The 17,576-nt window shown below is 41.4% G+C and overlaps 2 protein-coding genes across 2 annotated transcripts in view; one reads left to right on the plus strand and one right to left on the minus strand.

The window, feature by feature from the left end:
• Nucleotides 1-2,581, plus strand: LOC124879699 (tetranectin-like). The gene is made up of 3 exons (XM_047384414.1): nt 1-133; nt 247-345; nt 1,529-2,581. Exons 1-3 carry the CDS (start codon nt 37-39, stop codon nt 1,930-1,932), a joined length of 600 nt encoding a protein of 199 aa, XP_047240370.1. The 5' UTR covers nt 1-36; the 3' UTR covers nt 1,933-2,581.
• A 3,536-nt stretch (nt 2,582-6,117) lies between these two features.
• The window catches only part of cdcp1b (CUB domain containing protein 1b), a 28,939-nt gene continuing 17,480 nt past the window's right edge, over nt 6,118-17,576 (minus strand). Inside the window, exons 11-14 of the mRNA XM_047382861.1 lie at nt 14,189-14,545; nt 9,420-9,773; nt 9,253-9,334; nt 6,118-7,042 (exon numbers count right to left, since the gene is read on the minus strand). Of these exons, the coding sequence (XP_047238817.1) occupies nt 6,547-7,042; nt 9,253-9,334; nt 9,420-9,773; nt 14,189-14,545 (1,289 nt within the window). The 3' untranslated portion in view covers nt 6,118-6,546. The remainder of the gene's footprint in view (nt 7,043-9,252; nt 9,335-9,419; nt 9,774-14,188; nt 14,546-17,576) is intronic.

Consider the following 17,576-nt stretch of genomic DNA (forward strand, 5'->3'; position numbering starts at 1 on the left):
TCCACGTTGGAGCAGCCACATTCAACAGGTTTCAGGATGGAGTTCAGAGGAGTTTCTGTTCTGCTGGGCGTCCTGCTGCTCATCCACTGCTCACATCAGCAGACTGCAACGAGGAAGAAGCCGGTGAAGAAAGGTAGATGGAAAAAACCTTCCCTGTGCAATGAAGGCCTGATAGTTTTATCATTTTTGTTGTCTGTTGGTCAGATTTGAGGTTTTATGTAGCTTGTTTTTTGTGTCTTAAATCAGATGCATCGAGGGATGCTGTCATGGTGGAGCTGCAGACACAGATCGATGACATCATTCAGGAGCTCAACCTGCTGAAGGAACAACAAGCTCTACAAACAGGTGAACTCAAGCTAGAAAACAGCTTCTTCACAGACGATAATCAGATAGAAGAAATATTGCTTTCTAAAAGGTGTTATTGATTTTGTTATCATATTTCAGGTGCACATATAATTTTATCTTGCAGTGTGGACTTTTTAGCAAGCCATTTTGTGAATAGTCAAATTAGATGTATTACTGTATTAGTTGTGTCCCACTATCATTCAAAGTCGGCATACAGTCCATGCTACAGATTCTTTTTAGTATTAAAATGTTTGAAGTAACAATAACTGAAATTCCGATTAAAGGGAACTTAATAAGTATACAATTTCAGTTTTGGTTATATTGAAAACTCCATGCAGTACAATTATAGATTGTTACCTATAAACCTTGTTACTGAGCTAAAGCTGATGTTCAACAATAACATTTCTAAATAAAAGTTCAGAATCTAAAAAGGTGAGAGACACAAATTTTTATGTACTTTTCCTTCAAATAGAAAATTTAAAACTTTTTCATGTAAATTAAGATGCAAAATGTTTTTTAATGCAGCATAAATAGATCAAATAAGGATAACAACACAATCCAGCGTCAGCTATTAGGAGTCTAAAACCTTTTTTAGTCCTTCCAGCTCCACAATTTGGATCCTTAAACAAAGAGTGATAATACGTTTTCTTCTGTTCATATTGATACATAACATTTATATTTAAACTTTGCTGTATTTACTCACTTTTAATGGAGAAAGATGTTTGACATCGCAGAGAAGAAAATTTAACATTACCACAAGAAAGTACAACCAGGAAAAAGTGTATGGAAAACCTGAAATAATGTCTAGAACAACGTTCTTCCTTTAAAAAGTAGTTGAAGGTTTAAAGGTAAAGTGGTGAGTATAGTTTCAGGCATTTTAGTAGGACTTCTGTCTGAGGTGGATTATCATTCAGCCTGCAGCCAATATTCTGAGGTAAGCTTATTATAAATATAAGAAACAGCCTGAAACCTTCATCTGGACAACACCTGGCTCACACATGTGTCATCTGTTGCTCAGAACACAAAGGATGTCCAGTTGTTTCCTAAGTTATAAAATATTATGGACTCAGTTTCGTCATATATCAAAAAGAACAGTGAAATGGTGGAAGTTCCTTTTACTGAGCCGGCCTAAGCCATGAACAAACTAAGCAGCCTCTTTATCTCATTCTAACTTCTTTTCCAGTGTGTTTAAAAGGTGTAAAGATCCAAGGAAAGTGTTTCTTGGCTGACCCTCTGAAGAAACGTTATCACACTGCCAGTGAGGACTGCAACGCCTTGGGTGGCGTCCTCGGTACGCCCACCTCAAGTCAAGAGAACGACCAGCTCAGGGACTACATCAAGCAAAGCGTTGGCCTGTATGAGCAGGTCTGGCTTGGAGTCAACGACATGACCACAGAGGGTCAGTGGATGGATCAAGCCGGCTTTAGCATCGCATATAAAAACTGGGACACGTCCGACTTTGGAACTCCTGAGCCGGATGGCGGCAAGTCCCAGAACTGTGCCGTCCTGTCATCGTCCAACGGGAAATGGCTTGATGAGAACTGCCGTGAGGAGAAGCCTTCAGTCTGCCAGTTCAACATAGTTTGATCCCATTTATATCATCTTGCACTCTGAACTTTGTTACAGCTGCTTTATGTGTGCACTCTCCCGCTGCTGCTTGCTATTCTAAAGAGGGGTTTAAACCAGTGATTTTCAGCTGCATCCAGACCAAAATGAGATGTAGAGGTCACAGTTACAGTTACATAACCAGGTTTTATTTTTGACAAAAGTGATGTGCTGGTATGTCATTTGCAGCATTCCTTGCGGTTGCAATAAAACCAGGAGGGACACTGTCCAATCTATAATGAAAAAAACTTAACTAAATGCAGTTCATTTTCTGTGTTTAAAACACAACATGAAATCTAATGCAGTTTATTTAATACTCGCTGACCAAATTACCAGCGCTCCTAAGAAAAAGAAAAAGTGAAGGTGCTGGCACCTGAACATAAAACATTGGTTAAATATTGCATTTTTCCTCATATAAATACTGAAGCAGGTTTGTGTCTCAGGCTGAGAACATCTGGTCTAAACTTTGCTGCGTTTAAATAAAAAGACTCACAAGAAGCCAAGTAAAACTGCAGTTTTCTTTCAAAGCAAGTTAACTTTGCGTTACGCTAATGTACGAATCCTATATTCTTCTGTAATGTCCTGTGTGATGTATCCTGTAAAGTTACTTTCAATAAACTTTCAATATCAATTTCTGCATTTGTTATAAGATCACTAAGCTGGAAATGAACAAGCAGATGAAAACTAGATAAAACCAGAAAGGTTCCTGCAGTTTTTGAAAATCTGGCTTCCTCAGTTGTTCTTTTGCAGTAGTTTATCCTGAATGCCATTCTTCCACATCCTCTTCCTTACAATTTTCTGTGGCTGCAAGCTTCTGTGGTTGAAACCATTTTCAAAATCCAGAATAAAAAGGTCTCAATATAGAGCCGTTTGTCACTCTATTAGTCAATGAAAGAAGCTCTCACCACAACATGCAAAGTTTACGCCCTCAGAATAACGGTGTGAATTTATTAGGAGAAAAAAATTATTTACAGTTGAAGGTCAAACTAAATTTTTAAAAACTCAGTGGTCAAAAGAAATACAACTTAAAAACACAAGAATCACAGTTAGAAATTTTCAAAGTGGAACATAATGAAGCAGGAAACCTAATGAAACTAAACAAACACAATATGTTCATTTGTCTCCATAATTTATCAAATATAATACCAAGAGCAGAGAAACGGATAAGAAATAGTTGTCTATGGTTGTGAAATATTGAAGCTTGTGTACAAACTGGCAATGGAGTGACTTCAATCAGACTATTTTCATAAGTTGAGATGCTAACACAAATGTCTAGGAGAACAAAGAAAAAATATTCACTTTCTTTCCTCGTTTACGTACACTGGACAGCTATTGGTAGTTAGCAGCTATAGCTAGCTACTAATAGCTGTGGTACATGGAGCTGAAAACGCTGAAGATTGGTCCAAAAAACAGCTGGACATCTAGTTATAAGTTTAAAACATTTAATGAGTGACAACTCAACACGGAGCACTACGAAATAAGCCTCAACTCCCTCTGTCTCACTATATTAATAGTGACCTCCACCATTTCTCATGCTTTATTGCCCTCCCTTGGCCATTCAATGCAACTTTTTGAAACCAGCAACAAACTGTTTATTGGCAAATTTAAAATGTTGCATGTTAAATCAGTGGTGCGCACAGTGCTGTATAATATCTGTAAGCAAACATATTTTAGTGTTGAAATGCAGAAAAATGCATTAGTTGTTAATAATACTAATAGTGGTTGACTTTAGTTATAAAGCAGGTTCTGGTTGTGTCACCCCTTTGCCACTTTCTACTTTTCCAGTTTAAGTTATTTCATACACTTTTGGGTAAGAAACTGGAGCTGCAAGCCACAAGGTGCTTCATACCAACCACATGTTCTTTTGAATCTGCTTTGACAAACAATGTAAATTGAGATGTACTTGTCCATGATATCTTCCTAGTTTAATTTAAGGAAATGTGGTTTTGTTTCTCCAATATACAGGTCCTTCTCCAAATATTAGCATATTGTGATAAAGTTCATTATTTTCCATAATGTAATGATGAAAATTTAACATTCATATATTTTAGATTCATTGCACACTAACTGAAATATTTCAGGTCTTTTATTGTCTTAATACGGATGATTTTGGCATACAGCTCATGAAAACCCAAAATTCCTATCTCACAAAATTAGCATATCATTAAAAGGGTCTCTAAACGAGCTATGAACCTAATCATCTGAATCAACGAGTTAACTCTAAACACCTGCAAAAGATTCCTGAGGCCTTTAAAACTCCCAGCCTGGTTCATCACTCAAAACCCCAATCATGGGTAAGACTGCCGACCTGACTGCTGTCCACAAGGCCACTATTGACACCCTCAAGCAAGAGGGTAAGACACAGAAAAAATTTCTGAACAAATAGGCTGTTCCCAGAGTGCTGTATCAAGGCACCTCAGTGGGAAGTCTGTGGGAAGGAAAAAGTGTGGCAGAAAACGCTGCACAATGAGAAGAGGTGACCGGACCCTGAGGAAGATTGTGGAGAAGGGTCGATTCCAGACCTTGGGGGACCTGCGGAAGCAGTGGACTGAGTCTGGAGTAGAAACATCCAGAGCCACCGTGCACAGGCGTGTGCAGGAAATGGGCTACAGGTGCCGCATTCCCCAGGTCAAGCCACTTTTGAACCAGAAACAGCGGCAGAAGCGCCTGACCTGGGCTACAGAGAAGCAGCACTGGACTGTTGCTCAGTGGTCCAAAGTAATTTTTTCGGATGAAAGCAAATTCTGCATGTCATTCGGAAATCAAGGTGCCAGAGTCTGGAGGAAGACTAGGGAGAAGGAAATGCCAAAATGCCAGAAGTCCAGTGTCAAGTACCCACAGTCAGTGATGGTCTGGGGTGCCGTGTCAGCTGCTGGTGTTGGTCCACTGTGTTTTATCAAGGGCAGGGTCAATGCAGCTAGCTATCAGGAGATTTTGGAGCACTTCATGCTTCCATCTGCTGAAAAGCTTTATGGAGATGAAGATTTCATTTTTCAGCACGACCTGGCACCTGCTCACAGTGTCAAAACCACTGGTAAATGGTTTACTGACCATGGTATCACTGTGCTCAATTGGCCTGCCAACTCTCCTGACCTGAACCCCATAGAGAATCTGGTGGATATTGTGAAGAGAACGTTGAGAGACTCAAGACCCAACACTCTGGATGAGCTAAAGGCCGCTATTGAAGCATCCTGGGCCTCCATAAGACCTCAGCAGTGCCACAGGCTGATTGCCTCCATGCCACGCCGCATTGAAGCAGTCATTTCTGCAAAAGGATTCCCGACCAAGTATTGAGTGCATAACTGTACATGATTATTTGAAGGTTGACGTTTTTTGTATTAAAAACACTTTTCTTTTATTGGTCGGATGAAATATGCTAATTTTGTGAGATAGGAATTTTGGGTTTTCATGAGCTGTATGCCAAAATCATCCGTATTAAGACAATAAAAGACCTGAAATATTTCAGTTAGTGTGCAATGAATCTAAAATATATGAATGTTAAATTTTCATCATGACATTATGGAAAATAATGAACTTTATCACAATATGCTAATTTTTTGAGAAGGACCTGTAAACTGTAATCTGTAAATTTTCTGCTGGTCCAAAAAGGGACCTGAACAACACTGAATGAGAATTTCTCAGGAAAACAAAATACATTTAAATACATTGTGTTGGATTTTAAGCAATTTTATGAATATTTGTCTCATATCATCTAAAATTGTTAACTGCTAAGAGGAAAGGACAACTTCCTGTATTCTGGTTCTCACTTTGAAAACTAAATTGATTATGAGAAAACAATTTTGAACAGTAATTTAAACCATTATCTGTAGAATAGAATAGTAATCTTTATTCTACTGATTACACACCTCATCAAAAAACTATGGCGATAAAATCATAATGACAAATATTTAACAGTATATTTGTTTTAATTAAAATAAAGTTGCAAACAGTTTTTTCAACAAAACTTTATTTTGCACATTTTTGCTCATAAAAACATTTTGAAAAAAAACTTTTTCACAAAAGAAAAGCAAAACATAAAACTGACTTGTGTTTGGTATGAGAAATGAAAACAAAATAAAAAAATGAGTGCATAGAAACCATTTTGTTTTTAATAAAAAACAAAGTATTCTGTAGCTTTTATTTTTGTTTTAGTTCAAACTGGTCATATTTTCTCTCTGGAAATCAGTAATGGTATGTTAATTAATTTCAGTCTTTATTCAAATTTAAAAATGTCAAAACCAAAACTCAAACAAGTGTAGAAAAGTATTTTACAAAGTTTTTAAAATCATTTTGTTGTTTCCCTTCAAAATAAGCAGAAACAACAATTATAAAAACTCAAGAATTGTCCGAGAGGTCACAGATTTGTTTTTAGCTTTTAACGCTGCTTCCAAGTGAGCAGCGTTAAATCTCTTGCACGAGAAAGAGTGCATCCTATTCCCAAAATTATTCAGGCACAGACTTTTAATCCTTAGAGCCTTACAGAGATGTCAAAGGGTGCACTAAAAAGACCTCAGATTCCCAGAGTTTGATAGAGACCTCATAACCTGACAAGACTTCAGTAAAACAGGTCAATCACACAGATGGAGTCCTTTAGCGCTACAAGCTCTCCTCCGGTAGTGGTGGCTGCGGGTCCAGGTCGGCGCTGGAGAGACGGATCGTGTTCATCTCCCCCGTGGCTTTGAATGTGTAGAGTTCATTATCCATCATCCTGCGGTCCTGGAAGCCGAGGCTGTCCTGCCGATTGATGGGAGTGCATGGACGGGACGGGATGAAAGTCTCAGAAGGGTCCAAAAAGATTTGGTAACGCTCCTTCAGCGGCTCTGGATCAGGTTCCTTAATAATTGGCAGCGGTCCATCAGTGGGACCCATAAACGTTTGATAAGAGTCAACCAGCATTCCTTTTGGCTGTTCCACACTGTCGTAGGTGGAGTTATTCAGGAGGTGGCCGTAGACCATGGTGTCATCTATGTTCTCATAGACGTGGGAGTCATTGTCGGCCCGGGTTTTGGTGAAGTGCTTGTCACTTGGACGGAAGATATTTCCTTTGCCCATGTAAATGGAAGATTCTCTGTTCATTTTTGCTTTCTTTTTCCTGTAGGGAAAGATGAAGACACACATGAAGACCAAAATATAAAAATGTAACGTTGAGTAAATTACAGTCACCTTATTAAAATATATCATATATAATTACATTTTATTTCTTCATATAGATTCTTAGTTTTCAACTGAGTTTTTTAACATTTAGAAACAGAAACAAAAGGTACATGGTTGTGAAAAAGTGTTTGTGTTTTGTTTTTGCTTTGTACTACATTTAAATATTTACATTTAAGCTTATTTTATACACTGCTCAAAAAAATAAAGGGACCACTTAAACAACACAATATAACTCCAAGTAAATCAAACTTGTGTGAAATCAAACTGTCCACTTAGGAAGCAACAATGATTGACAATCAATTTCACATGATGTTGTTCAAATGGAAAAGACAACAGGGGGAAATCTTTGGTGATTATCAAGACACTCAATAAAGGAGTGGTTCTGCAGGTGGGGACCACAGACCACTTCTCAGTACCTATGCTTTCTGGCTGATGTTTTGGTCACTTTTGAATGTTGGTGGTGCTTTCACACTCGTGGTAGCATGAGACGGACTCTACAACCCACACAAGTGGCTCAGGTAGTGCAGCTCATCCAGGATGGCACATCAATGTGAGCTGTGGCAAGGTTTGCTGTGTCTGTCAGCGTAGTGTCCAGAGCCTGGAGGCGCTACCAGGAGACAGGCCAGTACACCAGGAGACGTGGAGGAGGCCGTAGGAGGGCAACAACCCAGCAGCAGAACCGCTACCTCCACCTTTTTGCAAGGAGGAACAGGAGGAGCACTGCTAGAACCCTGCAAAATGACCTCCAGCAGGCCACAAATGTGCATGTGTCTGCACAAACGGTTAGAAACCGACTCCATGAGGATGGTATGAAGGCCCGACGTCCACAAATGGGGGTTGTGCTCACAGCCCAACACCGTGCAGGACGCTTGGCATTTGCCAGAGAACACCAGGATTGGCAAATTCGCCACTGGTGCCCTGTGGTCTTCACAGATGAAAGCAGGTTCACACTGAGCACATGTGACAGATGTGACAGAGTCTGGAGACACCGAGGAGAACGATCTGCTGCCTGCAACATTCTTCAGCATGACCGGTTTGGCAGTGGGTCAGTAATGGTGTGGGGTGGCATTTCTTTGGAGCGCCACATGACCCTCCATGTGCTCACCAGAGGTAGCCTGACTGCCATTAGGTACCGAGATGAGATCCTCAGACCCCTTGTGAGACCATATGCTGGTGCGGTTGGCCCTGGGTTTCTCCTAATGCAGGACAATGCTAGACCTCATGTGGCTGGAGTGTGTCAGCAGTTCCTGCAAGATGAAGACATTGAAGCTATGGACTGGCCCGCCCGTTCCCCAGACCTGAATCCGATTGAGCACATCTGGGACATCATGTCTCCATCCACCAACGTCACGTTGCACCACAGACTGTCCAGGAGTTGGCGGATGCTTTAGTCCAGGTCTGGGAGGAGATCCCTCAGGAGACCATCCTCCGTCTCATCAGGAGCATGCCCAGGCGTTGTAGGGAGGTCATACAGACACGTGGAGGTCACACACAATACTGAGCCTCATTTTGACTTGTTTTAAGGACATTACATCAAAGTTGGATTAGCCTGTAGTGTGTTTTTCCACTTTAAGTTTGTGTGACTCCAAATCCAGGCCTCCATTGGTTAATAATTTGATTTCCGTTGATGAATTTTGTGTGATTTTGTTGTCAGCACATTCAACTTTGTACAGAACAAAGAATTCACTGAGAATATTTCATTCATTCAGATCTAGGATGTGTTATTTGAGTGTTTTTTGAGCAGTGTATATCAGACAAAGATAGCCTGAGTAAATACAATCTGTTTTTAAATGATGTTATTATTTATTGAGGGAAAATAAAACATTTAAACCAATGTATCCCATGGTACAAATATACTCAACCACAACTTGTTAAACTTGAACCAACTTTTTGGATTAATATCACTAATCTAACTTTTTGATAATGTTCTGATTTTGAGATACACTCATTATATTTCTGTGTATAATGACAATAGGGTAGACGTATGCTAATCTATTAGGGGCAACAGAAGGACAAGGGATTAACAGGAGTTGGTGCTGCTGATCAAACACCAAAAGCAATTTTTCTGAATTTTACTTTATTTATTTCAACCTCAAACAATCTAGAATTTGAAATAAATATCTTAACGGACAAATAAATGCTGCTCACCTTATTACAATACATACAACAGCTAGTACTATGACCAGAACCAGAAGAGCTCCGAACAATCCAAGAAGGATGATCAACAGATCTGTGGAGAAAAACCAAAGAAAATCTTGAGCCCAAGTTTTTGATTGTGAGACTATTTGGTATTTATGACCAGAGGGATTCCTTACCATTCTTTTTCTGAAGAACAATCATGATCCTGGCACCAAAATGGTTCTTTTCTGGCATGCAGTTAGACATGTTCAGGTAGAAGCTCTGCTGGATCCACAGGTTCTCCACCTTCTCGTCCTCCCTGCGGCTCATGAGCTCCTCCTTCTGGCCCAGCAACTTCACCTTGATGCAGGTGTGTCTGTCAGCGCAAGTGGGCTGGGTGACATTGATAAACTGGAGGTGTGCTTTGTACCGACTAGGAAGATCCACAATCCAGGAGACTGTGGAGAGAGGCTTCATTCCCTGGGGCCAGCTTGGGGTGGCCAGCATCGTGGAAGACAATATGCTGGGGCTGACCCTGTAGATGATGGTTTCTGAAGAAGACATAGAAATAACGTCGGGATTCAGAGCTTTTCTGTAAATTTGCTTCTCTACAATAACTGAAACAACACTGCCCCCGTGTGGAGGCTGGAAGGAATGAGAAAATAATACGCAACAGCTTAATATTTTTTTATTATTATTTGTTTACTGACTGTAATATTGATTTATTTTTCTTGAGTTACAAATACCTTTATGCCATTTTTAGTTTTATTAAAAATGCAACAAAAGAAAAAAAAAATACCAGAACCTAAAGATCAAATGACTAGTGTACGTTTCTGAAGTATCGATTTTATCAAAATTTTAAATACGAAGATAAATACTTTGATCTAATTCACTGATGTTCTGTTTATGGATTAATTGTTTTACAGCACATCTTAAGTGCCTTTTTGGCTCAGCTGGAAGACTAAAAGCAGCCAGCGAGCAGGTTTTAACTTGTTTCATTCAGGTGTTGAAAGACTGACGGGAAATGTTGTTACAGCACAAATAGTGAGTCCAAACAATCCACATTCTTCCATCACTGCCGAAGCAGCTTTAACTGATACAGGCAAGTTGTAAAAATGGCTCTAAATCATATGTTAGTGCAGGGAAAAAAGTAAGCACTTGTTGATAGCAAAAGCCAGCTTGCCCTAAATATAGATTATAATTGATGAAAATTAAAAAGAGAGATCACATTTCTCCTATTTTAGCTTCCCTTCATTGGCTCCCTGTTAAATCCAGAATAGAATTTAAAATTCTCCTCCTCACATATAAAGCCCTTAATGATCTAACTCCATCATACATCAGAGATCTGATTGTTCCATATGTTCCTAACAGAGCACTTTGTTCTCAGACTGCAAGTTTACTGGTGGTTCCTAGAGTCTCTAGAAGTAGAATGGGAGGCAGATCCTTTAGTATTCAGGCTCCTCTCCTGTGGAACCAGCTCCCAGTTTTAGTCCGTGAGGCAGACACCCTGTCTACTTTTAAGGCTAGGCTTAAAACTTTCCTCTTTGATAAAGCTTATAGTTAGAGTGGCTTAGGCTATCCTGAGCTATCTCTGTAGTTATGCTGCTATAGGCTTAGGCTGCTGGAGGATGGAGTAAGGGGGAGTCAGGTTTAGCCTAAACCAGCTCAGTTATGGTTGAGGTGCAAACACACCCTCCATTTCTGCTACCTGTATGACCCCTTCTCTTTTCCAATGATTATAATCAGTCTGACAAAGAGAGGTATCCCAATCCTTGTGGTTTTTAGTATAACAATGACCATCAGTGGGAACCTTTGTGAGGTTCCTTGAGACGACATTGTTGTAAATAAGCGCCGTTTAACTAAATAATCTGAACTGAAACTATCTGTGTAGTTATGCTGCTATAGGCTTAGGCTGCTGGAGGACATAATGACCACTTTCACCCTCTTTACTACATTCTCACACTACTCTCCAATTTTGCATTATTTGCTGTTATTTCAGCTTTTAACTTTGTTCTCTCTTTTCTCTTCCTTGAAGCTACACCTGGCCTGGCTCTGTGTTTACCTGTGACACCTTTCTGGAGAGGGGAATCGTCCGAGCTTCTGCTGGCAACAACTTAATGCTCACCTTCTACCGATGATCCACATGGCCCTGTCTTTCAGTGTTTAACCCTTTCTCTCTCCTAGACATGGCTACTGACTGAGCTTCTACTGTGACTAACTCTATGTGCTCTCTTTCAGACTCTAACCTTGAAAACTTGCTCAGAGTTTATCTGTTCTTTCTTTCTAGGTGAAATGACTAAAGGAGCTACATCCATTAACATTTACTTTTCCTTCCCATAGAAAGTACTCCTTCTGTGTTCTTTTTGTGTCTCTGCTCTGTTCTCTCAAACCCCCAGTCGGTCGTGGCAGATGGCCGCTCACACTGAGCCTAGTTCTGGTTCTGCTGGAGGTTTCTTCCTGTTAAAAGGGAGTTTTTCCTCTCCACTGTCGCTACATGCATGCTCAGTATGAGGGATTGCTGCAAAGTCAACACCAGTGACTGTCCACTGTCTCTACATGCTCATCCAGGAGGAGTGAATGCTGCAAGTCACTGACTGGATGCAATCTGCTGGGTTTCCTTAGACAGAAAAACTTTTTATCCAATTTGAATAAATAACTGAATCTGACTGCACTGTTCAATATTGAGGATTAATTGGAATGTATGAACTTGACTGTTTTGAAGTGCCTTGAGACGACATGTGTTGTGAATTTGCGCTATATAAATAAAACTGAATTGAATTGAATTTAAGTCTGTTGGAAAGTCTCTTTCCATTTCTCTAAATTAAATACATTTGTAGTTTTAAGAAGTGACTCATGATGGCAGGCCAATAGATTAGAAATCAGATAAATAATAATTATTAATAATTGAATTTTTCCCAGTTACTTAGGTATGGTAGGTATGTTATTCAATCAGAATATAGGTAATATATGTTACCTAGTGGGGCCACTCTTGCTAGTTTGGAAATTTCTTTTAATAATTAATATAAATCTCTTAATGACCAAGCTCGATCATATCTTATATGAATGATTCGTGCATTATTTAAAACGTAATGCTGCCACTAACTTTGGGTTGTCTTTGTTTTTCTTCCCACAGAAGACTTGGTTGAGAGATCCTGTGTTTAGTTGTGTCTTTTTCCTAGATGAAGATATTTTTGGAGAAATTGTTGCCAATAACTATGTACTTGTTTTTCTTTCACATAGAGTGCAGCTTGCTCAATGCTATAGTGTATCTCTTTCCAGGACAGACTCATCGGCAGAGCTGCCATTGACCTTGAGCTCTTTCTGTTTTTCTGTCCTGAAGGAAGCACTCCTTGGCTTAGTCTCTTTCTTGGACAAGGCCATTAACAGAGATTGCTGCCATTAACTCTGTACTCTTGGTTCTTCTTTTTCCATATAAAGTACCCCAAACTCAGTACCCTGGCTCATGACTTTAGCTGCATCTCATTCCTGGACAAAACCACTAACAGAGTTTTATCTGCCATTAACTGTTTTTTTGTTTTTTTTTCTATAGAAAGTACTCCTATCCCAGCTATTCCTGCCTTCTCACCTCCTAGCCAGTCCTGGCGTAGGGCTGCTCAAGCTGAGCTGGGCTCAGCTGGAGGTTTCTTCCTGCTAAAAAAGGGAGTTGTTCCTCTACAATGTCAGTAATTAGTGGGACTGTTTTATATTATAATTGGACAGACTTGAAATGTTGCAATTGAATTTTAATCTAAATCTGAGTGAATTAGCTTAAACAAAATTGAACGCTTTTTCTATATAATTGAACTAATTATATAGAAATTGAGTCTATATAATTAATTATAATGTTGACCCATTTGTCTACTAAAAATGTAATATATAATTATGTCCATACATTTGTTGCAATTTTGTGGGGTTCCTCCTTTAATGCATGCAAATGCCATGCTGTCTTCACTCCATTATCAGCCCAGTTTGATTAAAATCCATTTGGAAAGAAAGTCACTGGAAGAATTTAGCAATTAGGACTAATTCAGTCTGGCTGATTTCTATTTAAGATATATTAATTTTATTCAAGAAAAAAGCGTTTTTTTATTCCATACATAAGAGCAAACTAAATTCTTTTCATTCTCAACCACTATTTGAACGCTCATTGGGGTCTGACAAACTACTACTACTACTAAACAATTATTTGAAATGTAAAGAAAAATGTGCGACCTCAGAATAGCTGTATTGTAGTTCACTCTTTTTCATTGGGTGTCTTAACTGTGCTACTTTGGTGAGATCAGACCAAGACTGGACTTTTCAGCAACAAACTCTAAGTGTGTTTAATGTGAAACAAAGAATAAATGTATGCATAAACACCTCAAGCCCACTGTTGAGTACGGCGGAGGATATTTCATATTATGGGCCTGTTTCTCTTCAAAAAGTCCCTTGGGACCTTGTTAGAGAGAAAACCATAATTACTGCTTGAACACTAGAAAATTTAGTGGTATCGACCACAACACTAAAAATTGGTCTTATTTTGGTTTTTCTAGAGGATAACAATCCAACATTTGGACGAATCACCACTGAAATGGTTCACCGAGCAGAAAAAAACACCTTTTACCATGGCCATCTCAATTCACAGATGTAAATCCCACAGAAAACCTGAGAAGTGAGGACCGAGGACTTTGGATGCTCTACAGATTGTGCAAAGAGAAATGGGCTAAGACCCTCTGTCTGTATGTCTTAAGAAATCCCATAGAAGAATCCCATACATTTTACAAAGTATAGCAACAAGGGTACCAATAATGGTGCTACCACTTATTTTGTATTGAGAATATTGCTACCTAACAATAACTTTTTCCCCATTTAATAAATGGGAAGATTGATTTATCTAAATGTCTCAGGGTGGGTTTTTATCATAAAATAGATGTACAGATAAATAGTGTAACAGTCTTTGCAGCTTTGTAACAAAGTCTTTTTTTACCTGTGATCTCCGGACTGACACTGACATTGAGCAAAGGATTCGTACACCTCGTGAAGTCTAGCGGCATAATTGTGACGGAGACGTTGGCATGCACTTGAAGTTTCTGGATCACACCATTGGAGCAGAAATCTCCAAAGGAAAAACCGCCGGCCTCGACCAAGCGCAGTGAGGTCGATGGATCGCACTCCTCCCCTGGCAGGGACTGCCGGAGACTTCCAGTGGGAGACACCAGGTCCAGGGTGGCTTCGTTGGGGATGGTGAGTTGCCACGTGAAGTTCTGAAGGGGTATCGGCAGACAAGAATCCAGAGTGGGAACAGAGAGGGAAGCTGAAGGGCATGATGCTACATTCTGACACGCTGCAATGAAAAGGAGTAAAATGGGAGTAAGAAAATACGTTCAATCAAATATATTTATCAGGGTAAAATATGAGAATACCAGCTGCCATTATTGGCTCTAAAAGAAATGCTAATAAAATGTGACTATTTTAACAAACGTATTAAATAGTAAATGGCCAGTACTTGTATAACGCTTTATCAAGTCCCCAAAGCGCTTCACACTACATTCAGTCATTCAACCATTCATACACACATTGACAGTGGTGAGCTACATTGTAGCCATGCTGCCCTGCGGTACGCTGGCAGACGTGAGGCTGCCATACACAGGCACCACCGAGCCCTCTGACCACCATCAGTAGGCAAGGCGGGTAAAGTGTCTTGCCCATACATTGCGTGCCCCATATCACGCAATGTATGTATAAACAGAATGAAGAACGTGGACAAGAGGAGGACAAAAGATCAGGTACCAGACCTAAGAACCATCTACAGCAGCTAGTGAGTATTTATAGGTCATGTATTTTTTTTTTTTTTTGAATGAGAAAAATCCAACTGACATCTGATCAGAATCAGAATCAGAATCAGAAAAGCTTTATTGCCAAGTACGTTTTTGGACATACAAGGAATTTGTTTTGGCATAGTCGGTGCAATACAGTACAAATTAAACAGTATAAACATATCTACAATATAATATAAATAATATTGAATATTATTGATGCAGAATCCTTTAGCCAATAATCTACTGCATAGCAAATTTCCAGCAAACAGCTCTTTGGGAATGACCTTGTTGGTAAAGGTCAAATCCTACTCTCTCTTTCAAACTGTTATCTGTGGTATAAAACAAATGCCACAGATAACAGAGTTTAAACCTGTGCACTGTGAGAATCTGTTCAATTAAAATAATGTCAATAAATAATGCCTGCAGCATAGAGTAAGTGTGTACACCTTTGTTATTTTTTTTACTAAGATACAGTTCTGGTGCATCTCAGTAAATTAGGATATCACTGAAAACGGCCTATGGCCTTAACAACCATGTGGAAGTCAGCTGACTTGACAACACTTGTCACACTTCACAAGGACGTTAAGCCACAAAAAGCTGGCTGTTCACAGAGGGCTGTATTCAAACATATTAATGGAAAATTGAGTGGAAGGAAAAAGTGTGGTAGAAAAAGGTGTACCTGCAACAGGGATAATTGCAGTCTTAAGAATATTGTGAATACAACAGAGCAACAGGCTGATAGCCTACATACGACGCTGCATTAATGTAGTAATTAAAAGCAAAAGGAGTCCCGACCAAGTGCTGCGTGCACATACTGTAATTTACATGGGCATACTGACAGTAGTTTAACAAATACTCTTCCCATCATGTGAATGGGAAGAGTCCGGGCTGTGGCAGAGGCAAAAACACGGACCTGGAAGGAGTTCGGCGAGGCCATGGAGAAGGACTACCGGTTGGCCTCGAAGCGATTCTGGCAAACCGTCCGGCGCCTCAGGAGGGGGAAGCAGTGCTTCGCCAACACTGTTTACAGTGGGGGTGGGGAGCTGCTGACCTCGACTGGGGACATTATCGGCCGGTGGAAGGAGTACTTCGAGGATCTCCTCAATCCTGCCATCACGCATTCCGTGGTGGAAACAGAGGCTGGGGACTCGGGGTCGGACTCTTTCATCACCCAGGCTGAAGTCACCGAGGTGGTTAAAAAGCTCCGCGGTGGCAAGGCTTCGGGGGTGGATGAGATCCGCCCTGAGTACCTCAAGTCTCTGGATGTTGTAGGGCTGTCATGGTTGACACGTCTCTTCAACATTGCGTGGCGGTCGGGGACAGTGCCTCTGGACTGGCAGACTGGGGTGGCCAGGAGGGTGTGTTCCAACTACAGGGGGATCACACTCCTCAGCCTCCCTGGTAAGGCCTACGCCAGGGTATTGGAGAGGAGAGTCCGACCGATAGTCGAACCTCGGCTTCAGGAGGAGCAGTGTGGTTTTCGTCCCGGCTGTGGAACACTGGACCAGCTCTATACCCTCTACAGGGTGCTCGAGGGTTCATGGGAGTTTGCCCAACCGGTTCACATGTGTTTTGTGGACCTGGAGAAGGCATTCGACTGTGTCCCTCGTGATGCCCTGTGGGGGGTGCTTCAGGAGTATGGAATCGGGGGCCCTTTACTAGGGGCCATCCGGTCCCTGTACGAGCGGAGCAGGAGTTTGGTCCGCATTGCCGGCACTAAGTCGGACCTGTTCCCGGTGCATGTTGGACTCCGGCAGGGCTGCCCTTTATCACCAGTCCTGTTCATAACTTTTATGGACAGGATTTCTAGACGCAGCCAAGGGCCGGAGGGGGTCGGGTCTTCTTTTTGCAGATGACGTGGTCCTGCTGGCCCCCTCTAGCCAAGACCTACAGCATGCGCTGTGGCGGTTCGCAGCCAAGTGTGAAGCGGCTGGGATGAGGATCAGCTCCTCCAAGTCCGAGGTCATGGTACTTGACCGGAAAAGGGTGGCTTGTCCTCTTCAGGTTGGAGGGGAGTTCCTGCCTCAAGTGGTGGAGTTTAAGTATCTCGGGGTCTTGTTCACGAGTGAGGGAAGAATGGAGCGGGAGATCGACAGACGGATCGGTGCGGCTGCCACAGTAATGGGGGCGCTGTGCCGGTCCGTTGTGGTGAAGAGAGAGCTGAGCCGAAAAGCAAAGCTCTCAATTTACTGGTCGGTCTATGTTCCTACCCTCACCTATGGCCATGAACTTTGGGTCATGACCGAAAGAACGAGATCCCGGATACAAGCGGCTGAAATGAGCTTCCTCCGTAGGGTGGCCGGGCACTCCCTTAGAGATAGGGTGAGGAGCTCGGCCATCCGGGAGGGGCTCGGAGTAGAGCCGCTGCTCCTCCACATCGAGAGGAGCCAGTTGAGGTGGCTCGGGCATCTATACCGGATGCCTCCTGGACGCCTTCTTGGGAGGTGTTCCAGGCACGTCCCACCGGAAGGAGGCCCAGGGGACGGCCCAGGACACGCTGGAGGGACTATGTCTCTCGGCTGGCCTGGGAACGCTTTGGGCTCCCCCTGGAGGAGC

Source organism: Girardinichthys multiradiatus, chromosome 13, assembly GCF_021462225.1.
Source record: "Girardinichthys multiradiatus isolate DD_20200921_A chromosome 13, DD_fGirMul_XY1, whole genome shotgun sequence".
Taxonomy (NCBI): Eukaryota; Metazoa; Chordata; class Actinopteri; order Cyprinodontiformes; family Goodeidae; genus Girardinichthys; species Girardinichthys multiradiatus.

Bases quoted from the DNA above. Each gene is read 5' to 3' on its own strand.
- LOC124879699 (XM_047384414.1), top strand. From the start codon at position 37: ATGGAGTTCAGAGGAGTTTCTGTTCTGCTGGGCGTCCTGCTGCTCATC. The intron at 134-246 runs GTAGATGGAAAA...GTCTTAAATCAG, and splicing joins GAAGAAGCCGGTGAAGAAAG to ATGCATCGAGGGATGCTGTC. The intron at 346-1,528 runs GTGAACTCAAGC...CTTCTTTTCCAG, and splicing joins ACAACAAGCTCTACAAACAG to TGTGTTTAAAAGGTGTAAAG.